Source organism: Chiroxiphia lanceolata, chromosome 19 (genome assembly GCF_009829145.1).
Source record: "Chiroxiphia lanceolata isolate bChiLan1 chromosome 19, bChiLan1.pri, whole genome shotgun sequence".
NCBI classification, from domain to species: Eukaryota; Metazoa; Chordata; class Aves; order Passeriformes; family Pipridae; genus Chiroxiphia; species Chiroxiphia lanceolata.
This window is the reverse complement of record NC_045655.1, coordinates 10126915-10146787: the sequence shown is the minus strand read 5'-3', so window position 1 is coordinate 10146787 and position 19873 is coordinate 10126915. Positions and strand designations below refer to the sequence as shown.

At 43.4% G+C, this 19873-nt stretch overlaps 2 protein-coding genes across 3 annotated transcripts in view; one reads left to right on the top strand and one right to left on the bottom strand.

Annotated features, from left to right (window-relative positions):
- Positions 1-5539, top strand: part of FAM20A (FAM20A golgi associated secretory pathway pseudokinase) — a 19570-nt gene extending 14031 nt beyond the window's left edge. Inside the window, exons 11-12 of one of the 2 annotated variants that reach the window (XM_032707107.1) lie at positions 666-954; positions 5432-5539. In XM_032707107.1, coding sequence (XP_032562998.1) covers positions 666-930 — 265 coding nt within the window. In that variant the 3' untranslated portion in view covers positions 931-954; positions 5432-5539. Of the gene's footprint in view, positions 1-665; positions 1337-5431 lie in introns of those variants that run through there. The other variant, XM_032707106.1, reaches the window with a different exon arrangement.
- PRKAR1A (protein kinase cAMP-dependent type I regulatory subunit alpha) lies at positions 3104-19873 on the bottom strand. Its single transcript, XM_032707108.1, has 12 exons — positions 19780-19873; positions 18841-18904; positions 16714-16892; positions 11326-11499; positions 10654-10745; positions 10384-10445; positions 9847-9893; positions 9193-9351; positions 8683-8743; positions 8286-8407; positions 7512-7593; positions 3104-5702 (listed from the first exon to the last, which is right to left on the bottom strand). The coding sequence occupies exons 3-12, from the start codon at positions 16888-16890 to the stop codon at positions 5530-5532; spliced, it is 1149 nt and encodes a 382-aa protein (XP_032562999.1). The 5' UTR covers positions 16891-16892; positions 18841-18904; positions 19780-19873; the 3' UTR covers positions 3104-5529.

The window sequence follows — 19873 nt, the reverse complement described above, 5'->3', positions numbered from 1 at the left end:
CTTTGTTTCCAGAATTTAAAGGGCAATAATTAAAACCACTGATTAATTCCAATATTAGAGATGCTGAAGTCAACACACTTTTGCTGAGGATTAAACAAATGATTTCAGAATACTTAGTTTTGTGCCCAGAAGTGCTCCAAGACTGTAGCTTTTCATCTCATTTTCTGTCAAAGGAAAATCATATTTAAATCTCAGTACCTCTTAAGGTGAAAAGTGACAGTTACATCAGTTCCAGGAAATACTTCCTCTGTTTCTTCAGGGTTTTGACAGAAGATATTTTCTCATTTATGCCTCTTCATTCACTTGCCCCTCTGCTCCCATCTCATAAATGTCATCCCTGGGGACATGGCACCACCCTGCAGGAAGGTGGGGAGCTGGTTCATCTCTGACTCAGAGGAAAAACACTCACTACTGAGAGCTTCGATCATGTTTTCCTCTCTGGTGACAGAAATCAGCAGTACAAACACTCCAGAAAAACAAAGGAAGAAGAAGAGGTTTCTGCAAAAAATTTCGTTTCCTTCCAAAAGGGAAAGATATTGTTCCAAAAATGTTTAAGTTTCCTCACCCATCTCTGCCCTCCCTCCTTCCCCTGCTGCCAGGGGGCTGGGTTTTCCTGGGATGCTGCAAGAGGTTTGCATTGAGGTGTCCAATTCCTTTTTTTCCAGAATAAAGAGGACGACGTTACTGCGGCTCCAGCTCTTGGCCGAGCCCAAGTATCGGCTCAGCGACGTGATGAGGGAATCCCTCCTGCAGGACCCCCTGGCCCCCATCCTCACCGAGCCCCATCTCCTGGCCTTGGACAGACGGCTGCAGCTCATCCTGGAAGCTGTGAGGAAGTGCATAGACACCTATGGAGAAGCCACTGTGGTGGCCAACGACACCACTCAGCCCCAGGCTCCTGCGTCAGACAGAGCGAAGCTGGACACTTAAACAGCCCTGAACTCGTGCTCAGAGGCAGGGAAAACCCCTGCAAGGCAAGTGGCAGGTTTAACAGCTGGTGATTTCCACCTGCAAACACTTGCAGAGACTGGGAGGAGAAACTCTTCAGAAGATCCTCAAGAATCGCGCTGGGCTTCTGTGCTGGCACTCAACCAGAGCTGCTGTGCTTGGCCAGGGTGTTGGTGTGACTGCAGCAGATCTTTGCACCCCAAACACCAGCTCTGTGGTGGAAAAGCAGTGATCTGCTGTTCTGGAGTTGGTCCTGCCCTTGGGAGGGTGGGGGAACACGTGGCCTTGGTTTGCTCAGCCTGCACGGGGATGCCAGTCCTGGTGAAGAACACAAATAGATCCGAGGATGGGGGCTGAATAAAGAGGTGCCAGGAGCATTTTCCTCTTATTTGTTCTGTAAGCAAGACTGTGTGTGAGAAAAGAGCAACATTACTTCACAAAGGCAGTGCCTGCCACTGAGACAAGACAACACATTGACTCAGCTTGGTCAGACCAAGGAGCACTTGCACTTACCCACCATCAGCTCTGTGCTGCCTCTTGGTCTCTTCATCAGTGATCAACCCACTCCACCTCCATCTGTGCCCGTCACACAAAGCCCCTTGCCTCACACAGCAGTAAAACCACTTCTTTTACCTGTCTCGTGAGTGGAAGAGCCAGTCTGGGTTACAAAAGAGAGGCAGGTGTGTGTTGCCTTTGACCCCAAGGGAAAAAAAACCAAGCCAGCCAAAAACAACCCCAAAAATCAAACTGCTCTGAGACACACGACTGTATTTACAATTCAGGAACCCACCCATTCCTGGTGAGAACATTCTGCCAAAGGGGGGGGATCTATCTCAAGTCATCTCCTTTTAAATCATTTAAATGATAACTTTAAAATCATTTAAGTTGTCATAATTCCTGGAAAATGGAAACTGTGTCCTGCCTCCCCCCCCCCATGCATTTTGAGGAGATGCAATAGAAACTGGAGACCAAAAAAGTGTGAAGGGTTATTGTAGTTATTTCAGTTTCCAGCTTTTCCACAGTCTCAATCAGAATTCTTGACACTGGGGACTTGCATACCTTTCTACTCCTGTGGACAGATGAAAATAAGAGGATTTAACTCCCTCTCAGCATGTTCAGTGTGTTGTTTTTTTTCAGTACAGCACAATGAATTCCCAAAGTTTTATCTCCCTCTACCGGTGACTTTTTGTGCTCTCACCACACAGGACGAGCCCAAAATTAACTCGGTTGTTGTCAGGGGATGGTGACTTGGCTGCTCCAACAGGAAAAACGTGGCAACAGAAGATAAGCTTAAAAGTAACATTATAGTTATATAGTGTATAGTTATAAGGTTGGAAGTGGAGGTTTTCAAGTTTCACTTTAGGTGATAAATGTTCTGCTTTCAGCCTGGGTTTTTTAGGTAATAAAAATCCTGGTTTCAGCCTGGTTTTTCTTCAGTCAAGGGGAAGGGGAAAGGGAGGGAAGGGTGAAGGAAGCAAACCCATGGATATTTGAATGGCTGCTACACTAACAGGGTTGCAAGGTTGCTTTCTTCTCATTTTCACTCTCTTTTACATTATAGATACATTTTTAATGTATCTTCAAACTCGGGTGATCCAGTCAGGATCCAGCTTTCTCGGGGCTGGATGTAAAACACATCTAGTCTGAGCTGCTTCAGGTCACCACTCTTCAAATGTTTCCCTGCTTCATCACAGCTGAAAATCCCCCTCTTCCCCTTCCCACTGTCTGCCCCCCAGAACTCGTCCATGATTAATCACCACGTGCTCCAAACCTTCATGAAGGGTTTTCAGAGATGGGAGTGGCCAACTCAGGGCAGCTTCTGAGCTCCAATAATCATGTCTGGGCTGGGAATCGCCAACGGGAAGAGATCAAAGCAGCACAAGTGGCTGAGACACTCAAAGGAGACACAGGGGCCTTCTCACTGCAAAAATCAGTCATGCCAGAGCTCCAGAGGAATTCCCAGGCTGGCACATGGAGACCAAGCTCTCCACAGGCTCCGAGGGGAAGGTTCAGGACCTGGACTCAACCCTGTGGAGTTAACACCAAACTAATCCATTAAGCTGCTTAGTTTCTACTGCCTCATTCATGACACATCCTCTAAAGCCAAGGAAAACACAATGCAGGGCTGGGAAGAAAATAAAAGAGGCTGATTGCATTTAAGAATTTAAATCATTTTATTGCTTTACCTGCCATTAGGACAATCTATAACAAAAGGAATATAATATAATATATTAGCACATACAGTAAATCAGACTTATAGAGTCAGGTAACAATACAAAAATGGTCCTCTGGTTGACTATAGCTTCCTAGGGCAGTAGACTTCATCAATTTGCTGAAGATAGACTAGCAAAGAATTACTTCTAAAGCCCTGAATGTTAGCTAAGGCAAAACTATGCCAATTGTGGTTTCCAACATATTGAAATTGCACACAAAGGTAAAGCTATAACTGTGTTTAATATTTAACTCAGACTTAGCTGATTTATCTTAAAATCTTGTAGGTAAAACTACAAAAGGGAGTAAACAGCAAGCTAAAAAGATGCAGTAGTGAAACTTGATTAGAAAGCCTTATATAAAAAAAATGTGCATTTTTTTTTCTGTGGAGCTCTAACTGGTTTACACAGTTTTTGGTGCTTTAATGTAACACAAAGAACACATATGAAGAAAAATCCTGCAGAGAGTCAAAACTAAAGAAAAAATTTTTTACCAAAAACAAAGAAAACGAAGAACCAAAAAAAAGGTAGCTTTTGCTTATTCCTTAAGGACTCTGGCAAAAATCCTCTACTCAACACCTCCTGAATAGAGAACTCAAAACCACAAGCATTTCAATCCCCTTCCTGGGATTTCAGGTTCAGAAATGCTCTGAAACCTTTTGTAAAGGCTTGATACCTTCAGTATTATTCTGCATCAACGAGCAGACTCTTCCTGATTCTCTACATGCCTGGGAGAATGTTGGGTTTGAATCCCTATCACCCCAGAAAGGAAATAAAACGAGGGCTCCATCGTTAGAGTAGTTGCACAACAGATGCCAAACTGCTTGCTGTCACTCCCAAATACAAACCTATGCTACTTTATATAAATTACAGTTTAAAGGAAACCTTAAAAATTGCCTACAGTTATTGAACCGTGGAATTCAGTAAAAACTTTTGGGAAGTCTTGGTGCACACAGAGTAATGGAACACAAAGCTGGGAGATACTGAAATACATTTAAGACTCTGCAACAGATTGAACTTGGGGAAAGAAAAAAGAAAAAAAAAAAAAAAAAGGGAGTATGAAACACGTGTGGTGGAAATTCCATAAGCAAGAAGAGAAATCCAAACACCTCTTGGATTCAAACTAGGTTTATAATGAACCATTTAAAAAAAAAAATAATTATGAGTCAACAGGTTTAAAAACTTAAAACAACGGAGTGTTGCAGGAAAGTTAAAACATTCAGTTTTTCTGCCTCACATTCTCTACCAAGAATGATGGATCTCTACAAACCAGCCACCTGCAACTGATGCTGGCCAGAAATACTCAGCATTTATTTTCCCTGGTAACAAAGGGTCACCTGAACTGATGATGATTATTTTTAAAGTCAACTGAGGATTAACAAAACAAGTCACAGGGAAAAATCAAATGTTTGCTTTCAACTTCTACACCAATCTAAGCACTCAAAACATTACTAACAGCTGGACAGCTGCACATTCTTACACCAATCTATGAACTAGAGACCAGTCAGGCATTGAATGTAACATTTGGTTCTCGCCACTTGGAACAGGAAGAGTTTTAAATGGCAAATCTATGGCTGAAGGAACAACAAGAGAAAAAGGTCAGGTGCAGCAAGTCAGCAAATGAATTAACAACTGCAGTAGTTCACCAGAACTATTAACCTTGAAAGCTTTTGATTTACACTTGACAAAAACAGAACTAAGCAATCTTAAACCAGTGGACACAGGTACAACTATACTGGTAAATTCCAACTGTGGCTTTCTTAGCAGCTGATGCCTCACAATTGAACCCAGGATTACAGTACCCAGAAAATGAAAAACAAAACAAACAAAAAAAAGAAACCCAGAAAACCCCCAAGCCCCGAGAAGCTCAATTACAAGGGCAAGTTCTCATGTGAAAAGAAATACAGCAGGTGATGACCACAGCCTTAAAACCTGCCCAACAATTTGAGAAACACCTTTGCAAGGATTCTTTTCCCCTCCCTTTCCTGTCACCTCCTTACTCTATGGCAATGGCGTGGTGCCAGGAGGTCTCTCCCTCCCTGAAGCAAGGCTGCACTGGCCTGAGTTGGACACTGGTGCACAGAGAGAAGCAAAACGTCTCCATAGAACTTTTGCTATTAATTTAATGGGACAGAGAGCACAGAAATAATATGCCCTAAATTAATGACAGTGCCATGATAAGCAGTTAATTTTTTTATCTTATTTTTTTTTTCTATCTTATTTTTTTTTTCTTTCTCTCTCTCTCTTTTTTTTTTTTTTTTTTTTTAAACCAGACAGGAAAGCTGCAAATGCCAGTGGCAACGTGGCTCTGCACAAGGGGGAATAAAGCAGTCTGCATTCGTGAAGCATGGCTTGGACAGGGAGGAAGGTTTCAGACAGACAGTGATACAAAACTGTTGTACTGCTGGATGTTCCTCTTGAGAATGTCCGAGCAGGGGCCCAGGACACGCTCGAAGCGGGGCCGGTCCAGCTTCACACATTTCAAGGGGCCACGAGCGACGACTGTGGCAGCACGAGGACGGTTCATCAGCAGAGCAATCTCACCTGGGACAGCACAAAGTGGGGACAGGGTTACAAACCAGCAGGCAAATAAAAACCCCCCTCCCTGTTGCACTGCAAACTGCAGGGAAGGGAATTCCCGCTTCCACGCCGCTCAGAGCAACTGTGTAGTGACATTAAAAGCAACTGTTTAAAAGAACTACTTGATGATTTTGTTATTAGTAACCCTGTCCACATTCAAGTCTCTCTGGAGAAAGCCTAAAGAATTTTCAGCACTGGTTCTATGTGAGAAAAGGTCATGTCTCAATTTTCCTAGTCAACAAGTAGTTATTTTTCTAACAGGTAAAGAATGTTACTGCTCGGTCCTGGTGTTTCTAGGAAACTTAGGACAACACAACCATGGGATTGAAGTAAACAAACAAACAAAAAAACCCACTGATGCACAAGACAGAAGCCTTTAACCCACGGGTGGCCAAAATAAAGAACTGCACTTCACCGTGGGGCTGTGGAAGATGAGATACTTGAAGTCTCATGATTCCCATTTCATAAGTTTTGCACAAACATACCAAAAGCTTTGTCTCAACTGCCAAACAACATATTTGGAAATGAAGTTTTCAACAAGCCCCTGTTTCTGTTGGTGATAACAACCCCCAACATTCCCAGCAACAGAGTGGAAGAAACCACAGCAGCAACTTTTGGGTTGGATTGTTTGTATTTAAGCAGTTGAGCTGTTTCTCTTCATGTTTAGGACTGAGGAGAGAACTCAGTGCTCCTTGGAAAATACGTTTGCCTGTGTTATCAGAAGGGATGTTCAAAAGAAATGAGAAAAAAAAATTTCCTCTGTGCCCAGTTACAGCTGCTGAACTCACTGGCCTCCAAAAAACAGGCTTGCAAAAGGATAAGGAGGTTCTAAGGGAGAGTTAAACCCCTGAGGGGACAGCTCTGCAGCACCTGAACACGATGGCTGGGGTATTATTTAGTTCAGGAGTGGGAAACTCAAAGAGAACATAGTGGGAAATATCAGAAAATACTGAAATGACATACACAGAATGAAGTCTAGTCCTAGATCCTGAGCTAAGCAGAGCTTTGGGCAGAACCAGTGCACTTGAGTCCCACTTCAGGCCTTGCAACACAGAATTTGATGATTTTATTGTCTAAAGAGCTGAAAACTTGGACAATCAAAAGGTTTTAGCAAGGGGAAAGAGTACTAAGGAGAGAGGAACTACCTTAAACATGAGACAAAAAGTTAGGGGTTTTGAGAGAGAGGGGGAGAGGGCAGTATTTAACCATTAAATTGTAGGTTCTGACCAGGTTGTTTTCTGATCTGGAGGAGAGAAGGCTAAGGAGGGAGTCTGATTATCTTATTGCTGTCTTCTGCTACATAATGAGTGACTACAAAGACAAACCCACACTGCTCCCTGCACAGTGAAAGGCAGAGAGAAAGCAACAAGTTGCAGAACAGGAAATTCTTGCCAGGCATAAAGAGACAAAAACTCTTCACAACACGACTGGTTAAACAGCAAAAGAAATTGCCCAGAGAGGTTGTGGGATCTCCATCCCTGGAGACACAACAGACTCAACTGGACACAGCCCTGAGGAGAATGATGCAATTTCAAATTTAGCTCTGCTCATGGCAGGAAGGTCAGACCAAATCACCACCAGGCCTCTGCTACAGAAAAGTACTCTGGAACAATCACATCCTGTGATCTGTGTGCACACCTGAATGCCAAGTGACTCTGGTACTCACCTGACACTGGGAGAAACCACAAGAGTCCAAAGCAGTAATTAAGCAAATCCATCTATGATACCATACAGGTAAAATGATATAACCACAGTTGTCACTATGGAACTCACCAAAGTAGTCAGAAGGTCCCAGCCTGCCCACTTCCACAAACTCTTCGTTTTCTGACCGACGCTGTAACACTGCAGCTGTGCCCTGCAACAACCAAATCACAGCCATCAAACAGCTGGAACTGTTTCACTCCAATGAACTCCAACATTAACTTCAATAAACTGTTTCATTCCAATCAACTCAAAACACTGAATTCCACCCAGAATCAGCTGCTTTGCAGAAATAACTGTTACAATGCCTCAGTTAAAAAAACCACTTCATAGTCCTTGCACAGTTCACTCAACTGCTCTATAGAAGCAGCTGCTCCTTCCTCCTCTCTAAGTATAAAATGTCCTGGGTGTTTACATGTCCACAGCACCAATTTCTTCCTGGTTTTCCTCATAACAAGAGGAAATAGTCATACTATAGTCATAAGTATAAGTATATTATAGTATGTCTAGCAAAAAAACCCCCCAAAAAAACCAGACAGAAGACAATGAAACCTCTAGCAAGATGTTAATGACTATCCAGAACAGGTCTCTACTACACTGAAAAATTAAAACTGGTTTCAGTCAGAAACTTGTTGCCTTTTTCCTGGAAGTGTCATTTGTAAAAATAGCAAAGCTAAATAGCAAAGCTATATATCTCCTTGCATGTCCAGCAAGAAGATATTTCTTTAGGGATCCTCTGCAAGGACATTCTTGTGTTTTGGTCTTCTCCAAGTGTTTGTTTAGGGACAGAATTTTTAAAAAAAAAAAAAAGTCAAGTTCTGAACTTTTAATTTTGACCTCACTTACCTCCAAGATAATGAAGAACTCATCTCCTGGCTCTCCCTGGACCACAATCTTCTGCCCATCCTCAAACTGTACCGGTTCCAAAGCATCAGCTACGGTGAGACGCTCCCACTTGTCCAGAGATTCTACAGAGTTAACAATTCATTACCAGAGTGTCTTCTCAAGGCACAAATCACACTTTTTGCTCTGTATTTATACAGAGGTCAAGGTATTTCTGGCTACATTTGTGCATCAGACATCAAGGTCTGAATTAAGTGTCATTTTGGATTGATGCAGAAAAGCAATACAGGGTTTGCAGCCACTTGTAATGAATAATCACAACAGCCTGTAATCATCATAATGTTGGGTAACAGCTTCATTACAATTTATTCCACTTCAGAACAAAAATCTTCTCACTTACCCAATATAGATACTTTACTAAGGAATTTCTCATACATATTTCTCTTTCTCAAAGTATTTCCCTACAAAAAAAAAAAAAGAAAAAAACCAAGCACACAAAGTAAGTTAAGTTTTCTTTCTACTTCAAATAAAACTCAGGATAAAAATAAATTTAACCAGACATACTGCATCCTGCCTCACAGACCCCCAAACCCACGAGATTAAGTGTTTTGAAATTAAGTTATTTCAGTAATGTTTCAGTTGAGCAACATTCATAAAGCACCCAGCATTTACTGCAGCCTTGTTACATTCTCACTTAATACTGCACTGGTATTGTTTTGCTCACTAATGCAAGATTCTCCCTTGCCCTGTGCCTGAGGGATGCATGTTGAGTAATCAGCTTTCTGATTACAAAAGAGATAGCAGGATTTGGAATAAATAATTCCAGCAAAGGACAGGCACAGGCAGAAGGTCAGATGACCAGCATAAGTCAACCCAAAAAGCATAATTCCAGGTCCTGAAGGGTACTTGCCATCAGGATCCTCCTGTAGCTGTCTCTGTCGATGCCCCACAACTTCACGTTCGTCTTGGCTTTGACGGTTGCAGCACGAGGGGTTCCATAAATGAGGGCAAGTTCTCCAAAGCTCCCACCCTCACCAACACTGGTGGCCCACTCACTGTTCACATAAACCTGAAAGGCAGAGCATCCTGTGGTCAGAGACACCCTGTTGCCCTCTATTTATAGTACAGGGAAATTCCCACATCTGTACACTTGACCATTGCAGGGCTTTATCAGCACTCCCAGCCCCAGCACCATTTTCACTTTCATTGTCTCTCTTACATCATGTGCACAGACTCTATTCATGGGAACTCCTGAGACCCTTTGATAGGAAATAAAAATCCCAACAAGGTCTCTGTCAGAGAGAGCTACAAGTTAGCTGGACTGGAAAATAAAAAGCTTGTACCACACCTCAACCAGACTCCACCCTGCACTTGTAAAACACTTCTATTGTGTCCGTGTCCAAACAGTCTGTGCAGCCAGACTGAGCCATTAAGGAGCAAAATAAACTTCTACAAGTATGAGAGAAGCTGCTAAAGGCAGTGCCTGTAGAAAAGGTCTGCAAATATCAGAGTATTCTTCTGCTAGGAATGAACATATCATTAATAAACTACCAATAATGCTTACATCCATTTCTCCTTGATCAACAACGTAGAAGTTATCACCTTCATCACCTAAAGAAGAAAAAAAATTGAATACACACTAAAAGGAGTAAATCTCTGCAAACATTCACATTTCACAGAACTGTCATCTCTGACAACTGTGATGTTTAGACTCCAATAAGGATGACACATTTTTGCACAGCTTGCAGGGTGAAATTTCACATTTTGCTGCTTTCACACTCCTCACAGCCCTGTGAAAGGGGACATCTACTGGTATCTGGGAAATCAGCAGCAATTCCAGGAGTTCTGGATCCATAAACTGACATAACATGTTCTACAGAGTCATCAAATGATATTCCCAACAGATAATATATGCAATGAAACCACATCCTTGCTCCATTCGCTTCAGTGTGAGCTGTGCTTCAGGGAACACAACAAGAAAGGGTCACTGCAGCCAGACAATGTTTTTGTATTCCAAAAAACCCCAAAAACTAACAAGAGCACCAGCCAGAGTCTGCTCCCCATCCTCAAATCATTGACCAGTGCAAACACTGTGACTTACCTTGCTGTATGACAGTCTCTCCTGCGATGTAAGTGACAGGGAACATGGCATCAAAGATGTCACTGAAGAAGAGGACACCAAAATTAGACAAAAGCCTGGACTCCACACATTCACATCCTCCAGCTGTACCCCCCACCCACCAAAACTGCTCCTGTAGCCTCTGTATGGTTACACTGACCACTGGCTGTGCAGTTTTGGACACTGTGACACGTCCATTCTGAAATCTGCTCTTCCAGAAACGTTTTTAACACTCCAAAGATTCCCTCCTACCTTCTTTCGTTATCATCGAGATGGGTGAACAGCACATTCTTCTCAATAGCTTTTGCCAAAGCAGCCATAGTCTTATAATCTTTTGGAATAACCTAGGACATCATCAGAAAAAAAAGCAACTGATTCATTTTTTCATGACAAATTTGTGCATTTCACAAGGTAAATAAATTATTTCAACAGCTACAGAACACTGGCTGAGTACTTCCAGTGTCTTCCAAGCACTATAGATATAAACCCAAACACAGTCAATGCTTACAGCCAGTTTGAACACCATGTAAATAGAATCTTCTATTATGTTATGCATCTGTAAGATCATCATCCCATGCTCAGTTCATAAGTTTTTTTGCAAGAGGACAAGTATCTGTTCAACCAGTGTTTTCCTGTGAACAGCAGCAAGTCTGCTCTGCCATTAGGCCAAATTTATGTCAGTGCAGCTGTTGAAACACTTTGTTTATATATAATATATATATATGCACATCTAATTATATATCACTTCAAAGGCAACAGGTCTAAGCAAGGCATAAATGCTTTAACTGTAGACAATTTATTCTATCCACAGAGGTCTGCTTTTTATTTAGTTACTTATTTAATACTCTGGGTAGAAGGTGGGTTCAGATAAACCCTTGGCCTGCAGATGTAATTCTTAGAAAGGTTTAAAAGCCTTTTAGACACCTTTCTAACATAAGATGCAGCATCCTCTTCTGTGTAGACTTCTGCACTGATGGCCCCACGTCGTGACCGATACTTCACCACAGGGTTCAGAGGAGGAGGAGGAGAGATTTCGTCCTCCCGGGAGTCTGAGCGAGAACCAGACTTCAGCTGATTCAACAACTGTTTTGTTTCCTCCTAAACAGGAAGGGAGACATGTCACTTAATCCAGCAAGGAAAAAAAAAAAAAAAGAAGAAAAAAAAAAAAGGCAGTCATATATCATGTTCCAGTTTCTCCTGCCAACCCGAGGGAGCTTCCTGTGTACTATTATTCCCACATTAAGGCAAACAGGAGACTGAAGCATCCAAGATCAAAGGCCTTTCAAAATAGATGGTGGATATGCCTCTCATTCATAACAGTCATGTCACAATGGTGTTTCTTTCAGTAAGTCATACTTAATTTATTAAACTACCAGTGTAAACAAGTCGATTCTACTGTCTGCCAAGACATTGGCATCATCTTTCTGATGAAGACGTTCCCCAAATGCTGGAGGCACCTCCCCAGCTGCAAACCCCACAGTTCCTCCCTCAGCTGAGAGGTGTTGAAGCCTTTTGGGATTTGAAAGACAGAGGAGCAATTCCTCAGAAATCCACGTTACACGAGAAGCTTTTGAAACAGGTCGAGTCATGGACCAACTTGATACTCATTAACCAATGTTTATTTTAGGAGAAAGAAACGTGAACAGCACTTACAGAAGAGCTGGAGGAAGGATGCTGAAGGCCAGTTTTTTTTATGGAAGCCATAGATTTGTCAATTTTGCACAACATGATATGTTTTCCTTATTTCCCTTAGTTATCTGTCGTGTTGTAGTGATACTGTAGAAGACCAGGGTACTTACAATAAAACAAAGTCTAACTTGACACACAGAAATTTGACTCTTCAGAAGATTCACCTTAATCAACTAAAATCAGATTAAAAACAAAATCAGCCAACCCTGCAGTCAGAGCATTTGCACCACAACAGCTCAGATGACACTCCCAGCATCAGGAAACAGAGTTTTGGGACACTCTGTAAAAGAACAAGGAGTCTTCTGTTCTCCAAGAGCTCCAGCCCTTGTAAAAGCTGGGTTTGTCCCAGCGTCCTTGATCCCAGCTGGGCAGAGCTGCCTGGCTCCGGAGGTGCAGGGAGGCCATGGATAACAACACCACTCTGAGGGAAGGGCCATCAGGAAACCATTCCCGGATTTACATTCCACCTCTCCCGGAGCCAAGGAGCAAGTGCTGCTCCATCGGCTCACGTTTCACTTCCTGCTTTCTGCCCATTGATAAAATGGTGCCACATTTCACCACGGTGGGAGCAAGAGGTATTTTAGAACTTGTTTCTATCCTCTGGTTTTAGAGGAACAAGTCTCAACAGGGATGATATTAAAAATAGCCTGAGCAGTAATAAGTGTTTGGTTTAAACTGCCTCTCCAGAGTGGAAAACACCATCAACCACAGAAACATGTTTGTTCACACGCACAACAAAAATGACACTTATTTAAAAAGTGAACACCAGCTGCTGTGTTTTTCCCAGTATCACATAAAATATTAACTATTGTGATCAGAGATTGAAGCACTTCAGCAGTATTTAGCAAGGGAGCTGGGTATCCAAACACTGCTCAAGAGGCTCACCAGGGCAATGCCCCACTCAGGGGCAAGAAAACTGCACTGACAGAAAAAATACAACTGGTAACTTCTGCCTGATACAAAATTTAACATTAACATACTTCCTTTTAGTATATTAAGGTAGGGCATGGACACAGAAACAAGCTACAGGTGGGTAAGAATATATTCATTTAGAATATACCTGCTATTCTAAGTAGTCTATTTACACACTGACCAAGAGGAAGGTTTTCCCTGGATGAGACAAATCATAGAACAGAACCAGAAAATATGATGAAAAAGATCTCCAAGATCATCAAGTCCAAACGCCACCAAGTCAACTAAACTGTAAATCTCCAGATATTCACATCATACATTGCAAGACTACCCTGTGCCATGGAGTGACACCCTAAAATCTCACTGTTTTCATCTTTTGCAAATACACCTATAGTTTCTGATACTAAACCACATTTATTACACCACCAGATCAGAGAAAAATGGCAATAGGACCTGGTGAAAGAGTGGCAGTTGTTACTCTCAGTTACCTTCAAATTCAGCCAGTGTTTATGAGAAAAATGTGTTTGTTCAGGTTTAGAAGCTCCTCAAATTAAACACACAGTGGACAAAGGCACTCGGTTTGCTCTGCACTGACCAGTATAACCATTCCCAGGACTTGAGGAAGATTTAGTAACAAAGTCTATTTATTACATCCAAGTTTAGATCCTGGCCTTTCAGATGATGAAGCAGTTCAAAGTTTTAGTGTCAGTGATCACTAAATGAAAATTTTATTTTTCCTGACAAGTAACAAATATGCATTAAGTTTATTTAAAATATCACAAGAAAGTGACACTTCACATACTCATATTTAAGCCTATCAGCTACTGAAGAAGAGCTTCCCAACTTCAGAATTACACTGTACCCTGTATAACCTGCAAGTTGTCATCACACCACACACAGTCTCAACTTCTTCTGGTTAATTAGTATTTAATTTATATCAGCTCTCCACATATTTAAAAAAACTTCAAACATTCAGAAGCTAAAAAAGCATTTGGAAAAAAAAAAAAAGCCTGCCATTAATTCACAACTGCACAGTACATCCTTCTTAATTATCATGTTCTGCAAAAGAAACACTTAGGAAAATGGGAAAATACTCAGCTCTGTATCTGTGGAGGCACAGCAGGTGGTGGGGAACAGGTACAGTGACTCCATGTCAATCATATTTCCTAATTCCAGCGTTCTCTAAAGCCTAACATGCACATAACTGCACATAACTGTACTGCACATATGCACTTATTTCAGAGGACAATCATGTCCAATATCCAGGATTCATCTGCCAGGTTGCACTATTGATCTCTACATTAAATTTCCATAGTTCAAGCTACATTACACAGCCAAGCCCAGCACTGGGGAGCTATTAGAGCTTTTAGCATGTATTGGTATTACCAGACATTGGCACAGCAAACAAAACAGAGGCCTTAGTCCACCAAACCAGATAAAACAAAACCATTTATACAATCAATGTGTAGTAACTGGATTCACCTAACAGCTCTCATAACCCAGAAGAGGATATTTGAATTCCTGTAGTAGCTGTAACAACCTTGGAGGCAGCAATTTTAATGTTTCTGAGCAGAAATTCTAAAGTGTGTTTAAATGTCTGTGACGTATTTTAATAACATGCCAGTGAATCAGCTCTGTTTGTGTGCAGTGGGAGAGATGACTTGTCAGGAGAACAGAGGGAAAATAGCAGCCTCACTTCAGCTTTCAATGGTGTTCCCTCAAAAGTCAATCTTGAAAAAACAAACTGGATGAATCTGAGGTGGAGGTACAGTCAAGCAGCTGAACAGATTTAGAAAGCAGATTTAGAAAAGTTGCTCTGCTTTAATAAAGATGTGACAGACATGACTTCTGGAAGGTGAGGCAGATTCAGTCTCAATCATTTTTGCTCCACCAGAGCTAATTACTGGGTTGGAGTTGGTTAATGAGAGCACTGAGCATTTGTGCTTTCCAGACACGGATGTCAGGGAGTTTGGAGCCAGCACAGGATGTTCAGTTCCGTTACTTGACAGCTGTGAAGGAACATTTTACCTGGGTAAACTCACAGCAGCACATCAGGCTGGGTGAGGAAATCACCCACAGAAAGCTGCAGCAATTTTTAAATTCGAGAAGAAAAATGCTCCAGTTTCACCTGTAGCTCCAGCTGCACTGGTGGGTTGTACAGCCCATGATAACAGACCCTGAGCAAAATTGTAAGAGAGATTTCAGGGGAAAAAACATGACCTAATCAGTTTAATTTTCAGCTTCCTTGTAGGCTGGTGGAGTACACAGACAGCCAGTTTGCACCAGAATAAAATCATCAACTTACTCAATTCCAGCATATATGTCATTAAATTCAGAGCTGGGCTTGTCTTGCTAAAACAAAAATTAAATTTCCTTCAATCTTAAATATTGTATGTTGACTATAAATCCACTACATTTTATATCCCTATGTATGAATTGGTTTACAATTTATTCTAAGCACAGTAATGCAGTTTACTTTGTAAAACTTTGTATATCAATACCTGTGGTGATGTGTTACAAATTATTAACCTGTCAGTACTTCCAAACCACAGAATCCAAGATGAGGAAGGAGGCAATGGATTTTTAGGAACCTAATGATTAACTGCTGCAACTACACACACACACAAAAAGAAAGTGAGAGCTTTTGTTCACTTCATAAGCAAAACGTTCCTCAAATAAATTGTGGTTATAGCAGGTTAGTTTGCACCTTTTGGTCATTTTCTAGTATTTACCTTGGAAACTTCTATCAAAACACAATTTCCACTATATATATTTATGCTCTCTAGTGTTAATGTCTTTTATTCACATCTGCAATTAGCAACGACCTAGAATTAAAAAAAAATAAATAAATTATGAAAAAGGTATAACTCCCATGTACAGCAAATACTGAAAGCAGCACTTGCAAACACTGCTGTACAAGGTCACAGCTGCATTATCTACAAATCCCATATTCTGAGTACAGTCATTGTACCCAACCTTTCCTCTGCACAAGACTTTAAACTTCCCATTTCCATTGCAGCTTCTTTTCCAACCTGCCTGGATATCAATATACAAAATTTAACAGCTCAAAAGAATGGGAAATCAACATTTCAGCTGTGAATGGTTCCCATTCCCAACATCCCAGAATGCTTACAACAACAACAACAACAAAACCACTGAAGGGATCTCAGGACAAATGCAAGAGGAACAACAAAGCAGAACACTGAACTCCCTAGAGAAGGCAGGAACAGGCTCGCTCTTCCAGAGATCTGGAATGCAAATACTTCCATTTGACTTCACTAGGCCTGGATAATGCCACTGGCACCACTTCTGTGCTCTACCCCAATTATTGGAAACCAGTTGTCTCAATGTAAGAAGCCAAATGACATCAGCAGTGTCCATCCAAGGTCAGACTCCACAGTCATCCAGCCACAGACACCCTCGTGCACGCTGACAATCAGCTCCTATGAGTAAGCACTGGACTGGCATTACATCTGCATCCCAGCTGGATAAGTCTCCTTCTCAGCTTATGCTCTGTCCTACATGCTTTGGTATGACAGAGGTGCACAAACTACTGGAAAACATCATTTCTTTTCCAAAAGCATCATTTCCAAATTCAAACAGCCAGCACACGGACACTGGTCAAACCTGCAGCTCAGCCCCTAAATCACGAGGATAAATTTAAATTCAGGTTGTTCCACTCTCCTTCCCTCCCATCCTGTATTTTTTTACCTTCTCCAATCTTTCAAAGTACTCTCTGATGAATCCCATGGGTCTTTCAGGTCTGACTGTGCATAACTGTACAATGCAATCCTTCAGAAGCTGCTGGATGTTGTGTTTTTGGATGTAAAGTTCACATTCCCGAAGGCTACGCTCCTCCTCGCTGCTGCTGCTGCTGGAAGCTGCCATGGCTGAAGGGAAGAGAAAGAGAAGGTTAAATATCTAGTGGAAACAAAGATGCTGCTGCTTAAAAGAAAGTTATGCTGCTTTATCTTGCTGCTATCACAGCATAAAACCACCTTTACCTGCCAGAGCAGTAACTAAGCTAAACTGTGAAAGAAAAGGCTGGGAACTTATTTAGCACCTGGAGAGAAATCAAAAAATCTGGGGGATCTACAGCCACAGGCACAGAAAGAAAAGCATTTGGTTCAGCTGAAAAAGCTTCACCAACCCAAGCCCTGTGAGCACTCCAAGTCAGGGAAGATTCCACCTGAAGTTTCTGCTGCTTAAACTGAGTATCTTGTAGGGCTGGAGGATCCCATCAGAGAGGTCTGTGTGGGGTCAGGGGGATGGTGGCCAGGAGAGAGGTGGGTGGAAGCTGGAAATCTGAGAGGCCAGAATGGCAAGTATTCGGAAGTGAAACATGTTAAGGTTGAAGCCAGAGCCAGTTCTCCAAATGCCAAGGCAGAGCCTGCTAACGGAAGTTATGGAATTAGAAGCATCACTCCTAAAAACCCCCTCTCCGGTTTAAACTGGTCCCTCCTTCCTAACTTATTTCATGGCTACACTGCAAACCCAAAAATACTTTTTCAACTATAAATAATGAAGAGTACAGCTTTGAACACATCTGTGATGGTGCCAGGTTTTTAAAAGACTTTATGGAGGCAGCTGAGACACTTCCAAAAATGTTTGTAGGCAGGTTTTTTCCCCCTTTCAGGTTTCTATTGGGTTTGGTAGTGGGGAGGCTACTGGGGGGCTTCTGTGAGAAGCTGTTGGATGTTTCCCCCCCCATGTCCAATGGAGCTAATTCCTGATATCTCCAAGATGACACTGCCACTGGCCAAGGATGAGCCCACCAGGGACAGCAATAGAGCCTCTGAGATAATGTATTTAGGGAGACAGGGGGAAATGGATACTTTAGCTGGAGAAAGGAGTGGGAATATGTGAGAGAAACAGCCCTGCAGACCCCAAGGTCAGTGCAGAGAAGGGATTCCCCTGAAGCCCATGGAGGTCCACAGGGGACAAAGATCCACCTGCAGCCTGTGGAAGTCCAGGGTACAGAGATCCACTTGCAGCCTGTGGAGGTCCATGGGGGAGCAGAGATCCACCTGCAGCCCCCAGGGGTCCATGGGGGACAGAGATTCACCCACAGCCCATGGAGAAGTCCCAGGATGAAGCACAGGATGCTGTGACCTCATGGGAAGCCCATGCTGGAGTTGGTTTGCCAGCAGGACCTGTGACCATGGAAGGGAACCCAGGCTGGAGCAGTTAACGGAGAGCTGCAGCCCATGGGAAGGACTCATGCTGGAGAGGTCCTTGAGAGGGACCCCACGCTGGAGCAGGGGAAGGTGTCAGGAATCCTCCCCTGAGCAGGATGGAGCAGCAGAGACAACCTGTGTGAACTGACTGCAGCCCCCATCCAAGGGAGGGAAGAGGTAGAGAAAATCAGGAGTAAAGTTAAGGCTGGGAAGAAGGGAGGAGGGCAGGAAGGTGTTAGTAAGATTTGGCTTTATTTCTCATTATCCTACTCCAATTTGATTCGTTTAATTTATCACCAACTTCCTCAAGTCGAGTCTGTTTTGCCTGTGATGGCAACTGGTGACTTATCTCAATCCCTGAGCCTTTCCTTATATTTTCCTTCCTTTGTCCAAATGAGGAGGGGAGTGATGGAGCACCTTTGGTGGGCACTTAGTGTCTAGTCCAGATCAACCAACCACAAGGTTATAGAACCACTTTTAAACATATATTTACATATATATATATATATATATATACACACATATATGTGTAAATATACATATATATACATACAAGCATTTCCTATCATTTTTTTTTTCATAAAGAAATTAACAGTGTGAGATCTAAAGAAACAGGAAAGAACTTCTCAGGGCATTTTTGATGAAATACAAAGAAAGTTACCTGGTACAGGGACCGTGGCAGCAGCTTATTAATATGCAGCAAGATACGTTGATCCCGGGATCAGCTTTTGAAAGGGGAAAAAAAGGGATTCAGTCAAAACATCTTTCAGAAATGACAAGTCACCGAAGGCACATCACGGGTTTTATCCTGCTGAGGCAGCAGCAGAGAAACTCAGGGCACAGAGGCAACACAACGCTGTGCCCCTGCGAATTCTGCTGCTGGAGATTAGGGAGTTAACACAGAATTGCGAACGCTTCGGACAGGTTTCATTCCTGTCACACTTAATCCCCGCTCAAGCACATACACACGTGTATTTTGCGTTGCATAAACACTAAAAGCGTGGCCTTCACAGGGGCTGAGGAAAGCGCCGAAAACTTCTCCAGCGGCTCCTTTTGTTTCGCGGGCTCGCACTGAAGGTCAGCGCTAATTAAACAGCCCCGGGGACACCCGGTGACCGCCTGCAAATCACACCCTGCGAGCAGCACACGAGCCGGGCAACCCCGGCACAGAAAACAAAGTATCACGGACAGGATGAAACCTTCAGTGTTTCTACGAGGCATTTTTTTTTTTTTTTACCTGCTTATTCCCAAAGCTCTCCCGACCCCCCCACCCCACCCCAACGGCGCGGCTGCCCAGCCCAGCCCAGCCCAGCCCAAGACCCGGGGCCTCCAGGAAAGCCCCGACACGGCCCCCCCGGGGCGAGGGGACGCAGAAAAGGGGGACACGACCGGCCCCGCGCCTCCCCACAGCCCCGGGGGGGGCCCCTCGACCGCGGGGCCGCGAAGCCGCCGCTGCCCCCGCGCAGCCCCCGGGGCCGCTCCCGCCCCGCCCCAAGGCCGCAGCCGCGCTCTCCGCGCCCTCCCCGCCCAGCTCGCGTCTCCCCCCCCGGCCCAGCCCCGCCGCCCCCCGGGACCCCTCCCGACCCCTCCAGGCCCTCACCGGCGGCGGCTCCGCGGGGCCCCCCCGCCCTCACGGCCCGGCCCGGCCTCGCTGCAGCCGCGGCACCGGAAACCCACCGGCCGCTCGGGCCCCG

Excerpts from the sequence above, each read along its gene's own strand:
- PRKAR1A (XM_032707108.1), bottom strand. The coding sequence starts at position 16,890 with ATGGCAGCTTCCAGCAGCAGCAGCAGCGAGGAGGAGCGTAGCCTTCGG. Across the intron at positions 11,500-16,713 it reads ACTTTGAAAGATTGGAGAAG|GAGGAAACAAAACAGTTGTT; the intron begins GTAAAAAAATAC and ends CTTCCTGTTTAG. Across the intron at positions 7,594-8,285 it reads AGTTCTTCATTATCTTGGAG|GGCACAGCTGCAGTGTTACA; the intron begins GTAAGTGAGGTC and ends TGGTTGTTGCAG.